The 15,710-nt window shown below is 39.4% G+C and overlaps 1 protein-coding gene across 1 annotated transcript; it reads right to left on the bottom strand.

The window, feature by feature from the left end:
- Window positions 1–1,605: 1,605 nt before the first annotated feature.
- On the bottom strand, window positions 1,606–12,770 carry LOC103707773 (aspartic proteinase 36-like). The gene is made up of 12 exons (XM_008792409.6): window positions 12,260–12,770; window positions 12,024–12,144; window positions 8,844–9,271; window positions 8,582–8,738; window positions 5,975–6,057; window positions 5,781–5,877; window positions 5,555–5,627; window positions 5,135–5,326; window positions 3,346–3,470; window positions 2,991–3,092; window positions 2,801–2,898; window positions 1,606–2,079 (listed from the first exon to the last, which is right to left on the bottom strand). Exons 1-12 carry the CDS (start codon window positions 12,514–12,516, stop codon window positions 1,908–1,910), a joined length of 1,905 nt encoding a protein of 634 aa, XP_008790631.2. The 5' UTR covers window positions 12,517–12,770; the 3' UTR covers window positions 1,606–1,907.
- Window positions 12,771–15,710: the final 2,940 nt, after the last annotated feature.

Raw genomic sequence — 15,710 nt, forward strand, 5'->3', positions numbered from 1 at the left:
AATATATGCCTCTGTTGGTCATGATAAAGGCGAAAGAAAATTTTTAGCATTATGAAGTCCAAAGGGCTTAGAAAAACATCTTCATTGGCCCCATTAAGTCTAGATCCCAACTGGAAAAAACTAGTTCTTGCCCACTTGGATTCAGTTTTAAACATTGTTAATTCCTGTTTTTGGTGCTATCTGGAATCATTTTATTACAATTTCATAAGAACCGGGGAACATCCAATGCACAAGACTACATCTGAAGGATGAAAATATGATGTACAGTTTTTATCTATAATTGAATAATATCTTGTTAGGAAGAAAAGAATAAAAAATCTACTACGATTAGCAGGAATATATGTTGGGCTTTCTCCGATGGGCTTCTCTCCTCCCTAATTCAAAATAATCTTTCCCTACTCGCATCAGACTGGCTTCCTTTACGTTGTGAATCTAACACGAACTTCAGCTTCCAAGTCCGACTCGCCGTCACCGCACCAAGACCCAACTGGAGTTCCATTTCTTAACAAGTCGCCATAATCTGAGAACACTTAGGTTGACTGTTTGACTTGAACCTACGGAGGTCTCACTGCAACATTGTCTCGTGATGCAAGTCAACAAGAGACAGCTTGGATGGTATAATATCTCACCACTTAAACAAGAGATAATGGTTCAATTTCACGACTCGGTTCCAAGATATACTAATTCTAGGGGTGGCAATTTATTATGTCTCATTCGATGCCTGACTTGACCAAATTCCCACGGAATGGGTTTTATCCGACTCGCACTAGATCCGGAATGGCTATTGACAATGATAAAGTATCCTGAACTCGATCCGAATATATATAATACTTCAGAAATCCCCTCATTGAGATTTTAAAAAAAAATTGTATGTAAAAAATAAGATGATTTTGTAACTTAAACCGATCCGATTCTCAAACCTATCCCATCTAATTGTACTTGCTCCGCCTCTCTCCCGGGCGTATATATGTAATAGCCTACCGTAATTAATCCTCGTTTTGGCTTATTCGAAGCTTTAATTTCGGAAACACTAGCTCAATCTACCTAGGGCTTGTCCATATTCCAACCTATATAGGGTGGATGAGTATGGGTTTAAATCCCCTTGCTAGGGCAAGTTGGACTTAAAATCCCTCCCGGTCTCATTGTATCACCAGTCACGTTGGGTAGTCCACAGTTCCGGCGAACATGGTAGTTTGTAGATATCTTAGAACATTACGAGGGGATTGAAGCAAAAGAAGAATAGTACTTACTTTGGTTGAAGTACCTGGAAATTTTGGATGCTGTTCTTTTTGAAACAGAGACAGACAGACTCCAGAGTGGATGATTTTGACAACCAACCAGATCAAAAGACACTTCTTTGGTTGCATCATACCTGGCACAAGCTTATCACGGAGGAGACCAGAGCCACCCAACGCATTAAACAGGGGCCAAAGACACCACTCGAAATGAAATAACACCATCCAAGCTAACACTGGGTGGTGACATAAACTCATCATAGCACCTGAAAAAATTGGTCTCACTTCAAGCCCTAAACATCTTACCATCAATGTTGCACTTTTGCGTCTGCACTTGAAAATGACATTTGACAAAGGCACGCTATATAAATTGTCACAAACTAGCATTATGAGCTCTTCAAAAATGCCAGTTCTGTTTCCTCTTAATTTGAACAAAAATTCAAGACTAAAATATATCTTGATCTATATTACTGCATGGTTTTCCCTCACACATGCACCCCTTTACAACGAGGCACTCTCTTCATATTCGTGCTGCATGCGAGCTTGCATTACAAATTAGGCTGAACCAGACTTGGGCCAGCAACATGCTTCAGCATAATAATGTGAGCTATTCTAATGGCAATATTGATGGTAAAGAATCAACATAATATTTGCTTCAATCATAGCTACAATTTACAATGGTTGGAGCTCTTGTTCCGGAACAGCAGAGTCCACCGGTCTGTATGTTCTCAGACCTTCAAATTTATATCTCAAGAAGTACCATATCAAGAGGACCGAGAAACTCAACAACACAGCCACAGAGATCCCCACAACTATGGCCAGTAAATGTTGTTGCCACCATGTTCTGCACATAGTATTGTAGCTAGAGTTAGTACTAGGAACCACAATTGTTCCCTTTATTTCTTATGATAAATAACATGAGACTCTTAGTGATCCACATAACATAAATTTCGTTAATATCTCCACTTCAGCAATTTGCATATTAAGAACTATACATGGATGGATGAAATCTCAAATGAATCAAAAAAGGAGGCAAGAACTATAAAGTAAGTGATGTTGGCTTCCAGAAAAGGGTCAGCAGGACAAATGAATGCCAATCCCATTCTGTATTTTCTAGATCTTTCATGATAAAGTGTATTTCTACAAGGAACATAGCTAATACTTTCATCACTCTTGTTCCTATAAGGGTACTGTGGATTTAAAGGATTTCACACATTAATTTTCTAATATTAAATTTACTAGTAGGCTATTGCATGGTTAGGAAATTTAGCAAAACTTTGATCTTTGCTTTTAAGTAGTAGTCTATCTACGATGGTTATGTCTCATGCAACATGATTTTCAATTGCAATATAATAGACAAAAACATGCAAAACTTAGATATTGAGAAGGCTTGAAACAACATGAGTTAGAGAAGCATAATACTTGTTCTAATGTCAAATATTCACAAAAGCAAACCCAACTATGGTAACATAAACTATTTAAACAAAGTCACTAAGTTCACCTACAATTTAAACAAAAAAAGGCATGAACTGAATATATTAACTATTAATCTGGGATTTAGTTACCTTCTTGATGGAGGTTCAACATTCCACTCAACCAATTGATAACTTCCAAAATTTTCAGGAAGACGAAGACGGTGCTCAGTTAAACGAGAAATGATGCCCTGCATATAATTGTAGTGTTGTTAAATCTTATGTTTGTAAACCTGAAAGGCCAAAATTTTATTCACCAAAAGATGCCAGATGATAACATTACCCTTGCTGTTGTGTTGGAAAAAAAATCAGCAGATCCTTCCGGAAAGATCGCCCATCTTATTAGGGTATCATTTCCTTTACTTGTAATATCCATCAAATGTATCTGCAACCATTTAAATTTGGAGTTTTGATATCAAAAGAGAGAAGAATCTCAAATAAACTAGATCATGTCTAACAACAATGCCTGGACATCAGAAGGATAAATGGTCCTGCCCTCCTAATCAAGATTAGAAAGGTGCATTTTTATGAATCAATGTTGTTTCCATGGCCAAGACTCGATGTGAGCACACATGCATATTGAACCTAGGTTGAAGCTTTTCTCATCATATCCGAAACTAGAACATGTTTTATCTCACCTGATGTGAGTCGAGTTCTAACTCATGTGCAATGAGCTCTGCAAGTTCAGAAACATGGGACTTGAGGTCTTCATATGTTATGTTCAAAGACATATCAAAGGTTATGAGTCCAATTTGGAATTGACCTGAAAAGAGATAAAAGAAACAAAATTTATCTGATGGTAAAATCCTAAGCATATTCTTCAACAAATAGTAATTACATGACATTGAATTGTAAAAGCAATATATACATATGTGTACATGTACATGTATATGTATATATGTATATGTGTGTAGGTATGCATGTATGAACGTATATATTATGTCATATAGGAACTTTTTTCAGTCAAACTTCAACAATTCCGTAACATAATAGAAATATAATTACTCAATGCATAATAGAATCATATGTGGTTTCCCATCAACTTGTCATCAGTTGTAAAACTCGACCTTAGCAAATTTTTTATATCAATTATTATATTCTCTGTTAAGAAAATTCTTAATAACTTTCTCACAATTTCTTCCCAGGCTTTCTGCAAATTCATGCCCTTCTCCAGAGTAGGGGCCTCATCTGGTCTGTGTTACATGTGCTATACCTTCTTCATGAGTTCAGCATCATTTTTTCCTCCATTGACAATTAAAAGTACTCAAGAACTTCAAATAATGTCTCATTATGTGGTCTTGGGCATCATGCTAAGTAAAATCATTACTCACCTAATTTACTTCAAATGAAAAACCAAAGAGTTGGCCCAAGACATCTTGATCAAATTAATCATACCACCAAAAATAACCTCCCTGTAGAAGATGAGGTTCTTGTCAGGCAGCCAAAGATACAAGTGGTCAAGATGAGAAAATCCTAACCTGTAATTAACACACATAGAGTTGATGTTCTCAATGTGCCATGTGTGTCATTTGCATATTTTGTAGTATTATATGATAAGACAATAACTGGGTTGAACTTGAATTGGAATCATCAGCTTTAGAGAAAAAAGTACAAAAATCAGAACTCGGATAAAATATATGGCACGCTGTTGTAGGTGAGGATTCAAGATATATTTAGCAAAAAAAGGATTCGAGATATATGAAATGAATGACTAGTCAATACTGTTGGCCAGGAGTAACTGAGGTCAGATATTGGATATGTACAGACAAATGGAGATAGAAAAAAACATATTTAATCAAGTATGGAGCACACAGATTAAGATGCTCCAACAGTGCAGTGTCATTATAACCTGCTTTTGGTAGTTGAAGGAAATACTTATCTAAGCTCATGAGATGACTGTGGCAAAAAAGACATGTTAGAAGCAAGATAAGGCTATAAACAAATGCACTAAAGAATGTGTAGTAATCACACAAACTAAGAAAAAGTACTTGTAATCATACAATGTTACAGAGAGCAATCAGGATATGTACCAAAGGTTCAAGGGAAGGGGGTGGGTTTGGAAGATCTGGGAAAAAAACATGCGCGATTTTTGGGGGTATACGCAAAAACCAGAAGCAGTAGAGGACACAACTCTTAACAAGATTGGATGGTGAAGGACGAATGAAGTTATTATGGCGACAGGTGGAAGCAAGAGCAACTGTTTGTCAGTTGCATGGAACTTATTGAGACAAATAGAAAGAATCTCTTGCATCATGTTCCCAAATCCTGATTACCCTAAATGTATAGTTGAATGTTCTCAGTTATGGCAAATTCCTAGATCTTAACTCAGCCCGTACGGTTACCAACATATCTTAAAAACTTCAAAGAGGCATAATGTGGATGAATATATTTGTAGGTGGGCAGATTATGAACGTGATATAACATCACCTTGCAGTCCACTAGGAGCCATTGCCGGTGATATTTCTGCAGTTGAATTTGAGTTAGAGGAAGATGAAGGTGCTGGCGAAGGGGCTCCACTGATATGCAGTCTCTCCCATAGTTCAGAACAGTTAGTCTTCCAAAACCCAATTTTTTTATTCTGACGATCGTAAGTTACCAGAGTATTGCGAACAACAATTCCTGTCAGTGAGAATACAAATATGATAAGTTGCAGACTGACTTTTAAGCATTTAAAAAAAAAGTCAATTAGCATGGATTTATTAAGAAAAAAAGAGGGACAACTGCATTGACATGGACAAGATATAGCAGTGCCAGCACTCCAACCATATAAAACTACAAATGAAGCTGTCATAAGCAAGCAGCACAAAGGAAAAATTATACTAAAAGGTAAGATCTAAGCCATCATACCTCCTAAAAGTGTTGTTGGATCCTTTCCATTCTGAAAGATTCCCAGGCAATAAGCACCTTGAACCTTTGAATGCTTTATTTCGAATAACATAAGAGGAGAAAAGAGAAGGAATGAGCTATTGCATCAAAACCATTCAGAAAAGAAGCACCAGCAAGTAACAAGATAGCAGTGAGTTAAATTTGCCATCAACTAGAAAGTAAAATTGATAATAGCTTGCAAAATTACCCGGAACAGGTAGTTTTCAGGAGAAAGTGACAGCTTTTGTCCATTGCCAAATACCACATCAACCTCTGGAAAGGTTTTCGAGAGTTGGGAGACATCACTGCGCACATGCATGTAAGATTAGACTTAAGATATGAAAAAGTGGAATACATCTCTACAAACATTTCAGAGTAATATAGTCATATTACTGGCATTACTTTCCAGCACCAGCAAAGCAAATGTCTTTGTAATTGGGATCTGGGCCACGAATTTGCTTAAGGGAATGTAGATTGCTCAGGATCTGTGAAACATGAAAAATAAAAAACATGAAAATCAACTGGCTCAGCAGCCGATTTGCCAACTCAACAAATGTTTTTAAAAAATTATCAGATTCATAAAGATTGCATCTGCAGAATTTGTGTTTAAAACATCACAGTTTGCGTCAAGTGCTTATACTTATTAATGAGTAATGATTGAAGGGCAATCTTAAGTATTTACTTGAATCTAATTACAGGAACATACACATTTAGAAAGGAATTGAAATCATTAAAGGTATCAATAATTATCTTCTCAACCTAAACATGGAAAAGATGAAATAAGAAAAAAAGGAACCTCTGGAGAGACAGCACTCAATAGCCATCTACATCCATAGTATAAGGGCAATCAATCTGGACAAATTTATTATTGTCAAGATTATAACACTAAAAAGGTAGTATAAACAAAAATGACAGCAAAGAAAACAAGACTCTTAGCATTTCCCAATTTTTTTTTCTGAAAGCATGTATAAAAGTAATATAGCATACATGAATATCAAGTTTTTATCAAGAGAATCCTTAAAACTTATGGGAATGCCAATCAGAACCAGAATCACTACAGTACTCAACAACATGAAGTCTATGAAATGGTGTTTTTGGTGCATGTCGTCCAAGGAGGGAAAATATTACATACAACAAAGTGTAATATAGCATCTAGAGTATAAAATCATGCTACAATAACCAGAGAAGTCAAAATTTCACAGCAATGACTCATGACAGAGAATGACAGAGAATACAATAAGAATGATGATTTGAGAAGATGACAAAATGCAATTTCTAAACAACAGGAGAGGGAAATAGATAACTACAAAAGGTGAGGAGACTGCATAAAAAATCATTGGCAGCCATGGTTTTAGAAAAAGGCAGCCACATCTACCATGGAAGATTGGGCCCAAAACCTATACACCTAGGCCCTTGGCAGCCTCATATGGCATTTTAATACAAGGCACCCACTACAAGGGGCCAAAAGCTGACATAGCAGCCACTACGACATTGTAGCATTGTGAGCACGTTAGATCATCAAGGACTGGACCAGTCCAGCCATTAGCTCTAATTTAGCCAGTCCAGCAGCCAATCATAACAGGGAGATCAGTCTGATTCCCTACCTTAACAGAAAGAAGAGAGAGAGAGTGGGAAAGAAGAGGAGAAAAAGAAGTGGCAAAAGTTGATGTTATGTGATTGTGGACATCTTTATTTTATGAATGATGTTATGATGCTTGCTAGATGATGATATATTAGATAGGACACTTTTATACAAATGTTGACATGATGCTAAGGTGTAAGGTGGATGATGTTATTATTAAATTATACCCCTCTATTTTTGCATACATACTTATGATGTTTTATAACTTTGCCATTGATGTTTTAGTTTTAGCATAAATATGATGTGTAATAGTGATCTTTGATACTTAGTAAGGAAGATAAGTTGTTGGGTACATGGTGCCTGTCATGGCGCCCGCTACCCCCAACATGCCACGAACCCCCCTGCCGCTATGTGCCCACCATCCGCTTTTTAATACATTGTTAGAAGCTAGTTTCTTTCTTGACCTGATACATTTGCTCAAATTGCCTTGCATGCCATTAAAAGAAGAGGGGAAAAAACCTTAACAAGAGAGGAAAGGAAGGAAAAGAGAGAAGTTAACAGAAAAATAATGAAGTAAACAAAAAAGAAGCGAAGCAAGTTACAAATAAAAGGTAAAGCAGAAGGAATGAGAAAGGGAGGGCAAGGAAGAGGGATGAATGTGGCAGGTCACGGTGGGGACAGGGGAAATAAATGAGAGTGAAAGGAAAAGATGTGCATAACCAACATAGTTCTCCATTCTTTAGGACAACATTGGTTTAAAACTATCGTTAGAATTTGTATTGCAATCTGTCAATCATGCCAAGACCATATCTATTGATGATGCCCTTCAGTACTTCCTTTTGTTTGATCTTTGATTCTATTGGCATTAAGGCCATATCTAATTCTTGTTAGAATGAACCCACCTACTTTCATCACACAGATTAAAATATAATGTTGTTTGCATCTTGTTGAAATCATAAATTACTTAGTGTGAATTGATTTCAACTGATGTTAGCTAGACACTTGGCACGAGTCCAAGTGTCAAGGTACCCAAAAGCATCCAACAGTTTAACCTTATTAAACCCCAATAATTTATAAACGCAATGAACTTTGTACCTGTATCTATATATAACTGTTTATATATGTGCTGGATTCAGTACTTAATTGACTTGTGAATGATACTTTAGATTGAAAACACTTGTTTTTTGTCCCAATTTTATGTTATAGACAAAGAAGAAAAAATTGTTACACTTCACTAGAAGTATGTGGGCAGACCTAAGCTAAATTTCCTTTGGAGCTTGATGTACTTTAAAAAAGTTGTATTCTCAACATTTTATAAAACAACACAAAATATCTGTATTAAAGTGTCAACGCTTTATGTATGTCTTCAAGACGTTTTAAAAGTCAATAACATTAAGGAACCAAAAATTAAAGGAAAGGAATCTTACAGCATCTCTAAATGCTACAAAAGCTTCTTCTGGTAGATATGCGTATGTGGTTCCACTATCCAAGATAGTTCCATGCTTTCTATCAAAAATCCTTGGGTCCAATTGCAATCGCTTCCCAGCCACGTGTATTTCCCTCAGCACAATGTTGTAATATGGGCTGTTGCCATCCCGAGACTAGAGTAAATGTGGGAGATGTATCAAATGTAATTGAAAAGAGAATCCATACATCTGATTGCTCCTAAAAAGTTGCAATATAAAATACCTGCGGACAGGATCTGAACGTGAAAAGACCATGTCAGGAGGATCAGAGGTACCACCAAGAACCATTGCACCCCCACCAATATCCATCCCACCATAACATAAAGAGAATGAATCATGTATTACACCCTTTTCAACGAGCTGATCCATTATACTGAGCTGACCACGGCCCAGTCCCATTATGCCATCAGCATGTTGACTAAACAAATCACCTGTTTCAGAATTTTCACAGCCAAAAACAGCACGCTGTGGCTTAAGTGCACTTTCTTTGCCAAATGATATAATGTCCTCTCCAAGCACCCCGCTGCTAGAGCTCATTTCAGCATATTGCCTCTCATAAACACATTGTGTTTTGGTTTTATCACAGGTACAAGCAGTATTGCATTTTACTGGTTTGTATGTGCTTGACAACTCAGGTTGAAACCTCGGGTCCTAGACATCAACCAAAGTATGAGTCAAGGTGAGAAAGCAAGGTCACATGGGGCTTCACAAACCTGAAGCCTGACACATGATATTATTTCAAAACAAACAACTCAAATGCAAAGAAAACTTGAAGCAGAACATTCACGATTCGTAGTCAATATGTCATAGAACAAAAATAACTTCACCTCATTCAAAAAGAATATTGCCTCATTCAATTATGTTCTATTTCATCTTAAAAGAAATACTTAAAATAGAAATGCAACATATGTGTATGCCCATTCTCTTGTCAAGGATTAAAGTCACGATACTGGTAATTGTCCTGAGTTGGTATAGTATCGTGTCGAGTCAGGACAGACTGGAATGACCATTACCAACAGGAAGAAGAGATAAAATATAAAAAAGTTGGTATCTCAAGACGTCAGGCCATTCCAAAGTATCAGGAGGCCACCATTTCAGCCTGTTTCAGTCGGTACCAACTGCAATGATTAGGACATCTTGATTCATGAGCGAACCAGTGTCTAGGGGCATTCTGATCTTAAGTCGCATTCAACCAACAAGAAGAGATGCTCAGATCATTTTCTAGAAGGTAAACACGTTTTAGTATGGTCCACCTTTACATAAGCAATAGGTGCATATGTAATTCCAAATATATTATAAATGAAACCTGTTATCCATTTTTTACAAAAATGTGTACTCTTTGATAGTTATGACATGTATATTAGGGCATATAATAAATCAGTCATCAAATCATATGTGATAACAGGACACCTTAAAAAGTCAAGAAAATTAAAGCAAACTAGCATACAGATCATACACCAGCATAAGAACTAGGGCCACCAAGATGTGCAAACTGTGACTGTCGATGTTCAGAAAAATGGCAGCAAATTCGTGGAGTTGGAAACAGTTAGCAGTATTACAATATGGAGCACAAAAGCATACTGGGACCAAAAAACTCCTTAATTTCCTAATGTTACAAATTGTTTTAAGCATGGCTACTTAACCATATATTTTCCTAAGTCTGCATATGACATAAGTTTAATTTCAGAAATAACATATGTTTTAGTGAACATAAAATATAGCATGCTATCTGTTTTATTTAGTCTTACAATTTTTCTTCAAACAGAAGTGCAGGCAGACTATACATAGAAGTCATATATAAATATAATTCTAGACACTGTACAAATTGTTCTCCAAATCTTTCAGGCATTTCCCCATCCAAAAGTTATAAGTAGCATTGTACCCCGTGCTGGCCAGCCAATCTGCAATTCCATTTGTGTACTAATGCAAAAACTCACATCTTACTCGGAAAAAAAGGGAAAACATCTTCTTGCAATTTCAGAAGATGGAAAAGATGCCTAAAAATGAATGGGCCTGCCCCTTGATATATTTAGGTGCCTAATAATCATTTTCTGTAGTTATATCCCTCCATTATTCCTATTAACTTATGAATTTGGTGCTCTTCATTGTAACTCCAGTGCTTTATATGAAATCAATAGATATAAGGAAGATCAAAGAAGTTTCAGTAAGTGAAAGTTTCCTCACAAAAAACTCACCAAATAGTTCTCCCAGAATTTTCATAAAAAAGAAAATAAGGGAAGGGAACAGTGATGCTAAACTCTTTTCATGACCACACATCATTGCACTCACAGGAGAAATGTCTCAACTTAGAGATATATTTAAATTAGGTCAAGACAGCATTCTTTAACCATCAGATAGAACTATTGCAAAGCAAGAATTTAACTATGCACTTGAAAGTAATGCTAGTGACATCTTAGTTCTATCTTCATAAGTAAGATGGGTTTTCAAAGTTTAAACAAAGGGAGTAAACTGCCTACCATGTCAGTACACCCTATTCTACAGCTATAAGGCATTAAACATGGCCAAGAAGGAGAATCTTTACATGCATATATTTCATGAGAATTACAGTATTTTACATGTTAACACTACCCTAAAGCTGAGGAGCTTATTGGACATAACATGGAAACCCCCATTGACTAGCCCACATTTACAATGATATCCATACTAATTGTCAAGAAATTGTGTCCTGTCTCTTCAGGCTTTTCCATTATACATCCTTCAGGGGAAAAAAACTACAACACATCACTATCAAACACAATATTTCACTGTTTTTTTTATCTGCTTTCGTAGTTACCAATTTGGTCATTATAAATCTGCATTTCTTCACTTTAGACTCCTTGAATATGACACAAATCTTTCTCCATTTTTCTCCTTGACTATGGCACAAATCTTTCTCCATTTTTATCATGCCTCTTCTAGCCTTTAGCTGCAATGACCATATCATCTTCGATAATCTCTTCTACCCCTTCTTACCTCAAGCTTTTCCACTGAATAAGGTATGGACAATGAGGCAAGAACTTGGCTGTTATCAGTTCTGACCATGAACAGATGGAATAACAATAAACAATAGAATCTAAAGACTCAAGTACACCTTCTATCAAACATCTATATGACAAAACTTCAGAGATGTTAAACTAGTCGTAACCGGCTCTGTAGTAACACATTAGTGAAGATATATATGATTAATAGTTAGAGTACGTCTAAATAAGATTCATGAATTTCACATTTTGAACATACACGATGTATCAATTAAATTTCATGATGAACAAGTAATCAACTAATTAATCAAAAATTGATCCACTTGTTTTAGGTTATTATTTAGATTTAGTGAAATAATTTGTAACCAAATTACTCCATTTGAAAAGATAAAAATTAAGAAAAGGGAATAAAAACGGCTCCTTGCCTGATGATTGCCACACTGCTCGCAAGAGGAGCAGGGCACGTAGGTGACTGTGCTCCCCGAATCCACAATCAGTGCGAATTCCTGAGGCGGAGTCCCGATAAAAAGCCTGGTGGTGTAGTACCTAAGAAACCAGAAAAGAACCGGGGGACCCAATCATCCGAAAGGCAATCCAGGAATTAAAATCCACAAAGATACAGAAAACCGGAAAGCGATCCCAGATCCAAAGCGAGGAGTACCCGTTGGTGAGGAGATCATCGTAGAGCCTCATCCGGGCGTTGGCGGTTGAGAGCTGGCGGCGGCGGAAGTAGCCGGCCTCAGCGGCGCGGCGGGTGGAATTGGGCGAAGAGAGGAAGAGCGGCAGCACCATCGACGGCACGCCTCCTCCAGAGATTTTCGTGGGAAGGGGTTGGAGGGATCCAGTGGTGCCGGCGCCGGCGACGAGGAGGAGGAGGAGGGCCAGGGAGGAGGCGGCCCGATTCCTCTCGAGCGCCATAGAGGACAGCCGGCGACAGCACCACGACGGAGACGCAACGGCGATGGGCGGCGAGCGAGAGAGGGCAAGGGGAGGGGGAGGGGGAGGGGAAGAGGTCTCGACTCAGAGTCGTCTCTTTGACGGAGCAATCGGGGTGAATTTATCTTTTAGAGTCCGATGTCAACGATCTCAGGGTGGGGCCAGTGGTACCGGGCGGCCCGGCGGATCCGACTCACATAGTTGGTAGAAGAATGGCCAGCAGACCTACCGGAAATGTCACCCGCCCATCTTCCTCCTCTGACTTATTTAACGGGGCCCACTACATACAGAAGCCACGCGAGTCGAGATAGGCCTTCTGTGTCACTCCTGAGTGAGATTTCTGAGTTCTTTTAACTTTATAATTATAGAGTATGGCCTACGTTTCCGCACAAGGATTGGCCGTAAATGCGGTATAGCTTGTTTGGACGACTGCTGATATTCGGCTAGTGATGCCTCTGCGAGGTGTTAATTTTTTCTTTGTTTTATTTTTTTCTTTTCATGAGATAGATGTATCCTACCAATCTAGTATGGATACATGGAAATCTCGTGTCCACGATGTACCACTAAAGTGATTGGCAGCAAATGAGGTCGTTAGCTCCTAACTAGCCTCCCCATGTCCAAAAGTAACGGATGCTCCTTAGCTGGCTTAGATCGTCTTGATGTCTATCTAACCGTTAAAGAGTCATCTTTAAGAGGGATATGGTTGGCCCTCAAGATAATCATAGCATACCTGGTTTCTTCTACGCCCCCTCAACTCTATCCTTGAGACAGAAATATCAAACGGTTGTCTCCCACTCGCCATAATGAATCCCGAGTCTAACCTCCTAATTATGAATACTGCACCTCTTTGCTGCCTCCATTAGTGTCGCTACCATCGAAGTTAACCCTGAAAAGGCTCGAACGTTTAATGAATACAATCCTAAATATAGTAACCGGTGAGTGAGAGCTCTAAATGTCCTACGAGCTCTCCAATGGTGGCTTAATGGATAATCTCTATGGCGTGCATGGTCGCACTCTAAACCTTGGGGATGTTGAACCATTCTCAAAAACATATTTATTTCTTGCAAGCTAAATGTGATAGGTTCGGATACAAGAAAAATCTATTACTACGTTTGTTCTCATTAGTCTTCAGATATGCAAGAATGACCTTTGTAGAAATGGTGCCTTAATAACCATAGATGGAATATTAGTTAACCACTATACTAGTATCACATCAAACATTGAAAGATAGCATGCACCACCGTTTCCTCCACATCTGAGTAACAATCATGGTTAAGAGAAATACTCAATCCCTTTCTGGTCAACACCCCATGGAATGGGACGCAATCCTAGGAAAGCTTCCATAAAAACAAGGTCACTCTGGGATGCACACTATCCCTTCTATTGCTGGAGTTTCATTGAAGAACCTGCAGAGATCTTTGACCTTAACTTTGGAATTATAACTGAACCCCCACATCAACTTGTCCAGCATATCACCACTCGGAATCGCAATAGAAAGAACTCTATCCGCCAAACAATCTCCAAACAACTAAATGATAACTTAATAAGAGAAGAATTCTAACATTTTTCATCAGCAAGAAGAGGTCACTAACTGATGCAGGACAACTGCAGGGAGAAGAAGAGGGAGAAGAAAAAGGAAAAAAAGAGGAGGGGAAGAAGAAGAACCAGGCTTCTCACTTAGCTCTGGCCATGGCTTCGCACCAGGATTTCGGAGAAAAGGAGGCTAATTTTATTCAATTATTCATCAACCCTAAGCAAGTGGATGGACCCATATCAGTGCCGGCTCGAGCCTTAGGCGACTGAGGCGGTCGCCTAAGGCCCCCGACTGAAGGAAGGCCCCGTTTTGGCGCCTGCACTACTGCACAGCTACAGGCCTATAGCTTTCACATCCGCCTGCAACGCCGCCGCTACAGTGGGTTCCCGTCGACGGACACTCGGACAGCGAGACAAACTATGGCTATAGCCTATAGGTGAGTCGGTGACTGAGGTGAACCGTGAGCTGCAAGCCTACGACAAAGACAACCAACGGACATTTCCTCCCCCACTTTCTCTTCTCTGAGTTCTCTTCCCCCTCCTCTTCTCAGTTCTCTCCCAGTGCTTTTTTTGTTTTTTGAACCTTCTGGGCAGTGACTCAGTCCTCTCCGGCTCTCCCCCCACCACCAGACTCCAATTCTTCTCCAGTTTCTTGATAACTCGACCATCGACGGGCGCTTCTTCGGTTCTTGGGCCGCCGGCCGCCCCTGCTCCGGAGTCCGGAGATCGGAGTCCGGATGTCCTGTCTACTCTCCTCGGCTCCTCGCCCTCCGGCCTCCGCTCTAATCCGCCTCGGCTCCTCGCCTCCTCGCCGCCGCCCGCCAGCCGCCCCTGTTCCGGAGTCCGGACACCAGAGTCTGGACAATGGGACCTCCTCTCCAGAGTCCAGACTCCAGCAGTCCAGCTCTCCTTGGCTCCTCCGGCCTCCGCTCCTCGCCGTCCCCGGCTCATCGTCATCCTCCGCAGCTCCGCTCCTCGCCGTCCTCGGCTCTTCGGCTCTTCGCCGTCCTCGTTAGCGGCGAGCGGTCCACCGTCCTCCAGCTAATAGGCAAGAACTTAAGGTTGGTTTGCCGAAGTCCACCGTCCACGGGTCTCACTTTTTAACTAGCTTTGGGGAGACATGAGACATCAGTCATCACTCATCACTCATCTAATTTTTTTAATGCTTTCTTTCTCTGTCTTCTCTCAAATATATTAGTTTTGGAGGAATGAGATACCAGGGGGCAGGGCCCGCTGAAGGAGAGAATAGTTTCATTTGAGGTCAGTAAGAGCATTTAGTTCTCATACCTTGTTTTTGACATTCAGGGTTATCTTTTTGTTCTTCTTTTTGGCGTTCATATGATAAAGATTGAATCTTTTTTCCTGTATCTGGTTTTTTCTGGAGAGTTTTGGGGTTCTTCACGCTTTTGATCATGCTTTGGATTGAGTTGAGGCTGGCTTTTTTTTTTTTTAAGTCATTCTCTCCCCAAAAGTCCAAACTTCTAGACATCCTTTCAAAGTTTAGAATGGTTGTCATCTGAGAGAGCTAGGGCCGGGCAAATTTGTCTCGCACAGGTCTCTACATCTCAGAGAAATAATTGACCAATGCCCTCACCTCCCTATCGTGTTGAAGGCCACCCAGCTGGCTAAACCTTTTCTGCATC

The sequence above is a fragment of the Phoenix dactylifera genome, chromosome 15, assembly GCF_051530095.1.
Source record: "Phoenix dactylifera cultivar Ajwa chromosome 15, Ajwa_hap1_PhDact_Kaust_v1.1, whole genome shotgun sequence".
Taxonomy (NCBI): Eukaryota; Viridiplantae; Streptophyta; class Magnoliopsida; order Arecales; family Arecaceae; genus Phoenix; species Phoenix dactylifera.

Coding starts and splice junctions, on each gene's coding strand:
- LOC103707773 (XM_008792409.6), bottom strand. CDS start 12,516: ATGGCGCTCGAGAGGAATCGGGCCGCCTCCTCCCTGGCCCTCCTCCTC. Junction 8,739..8,843: donor CGTTCAGATCCTGTCCGCAG/GTATTTTATATT, acceptor GGATGGCAACAG/CCCATATTACAACATTGTGC. Junction 2,899..2,990: donor TTTCCAACACAACAGCAAGG/GTAATGTTATCA, acceptor AATTATATGCAG/GGCATCATTTCTCGTTTAAC.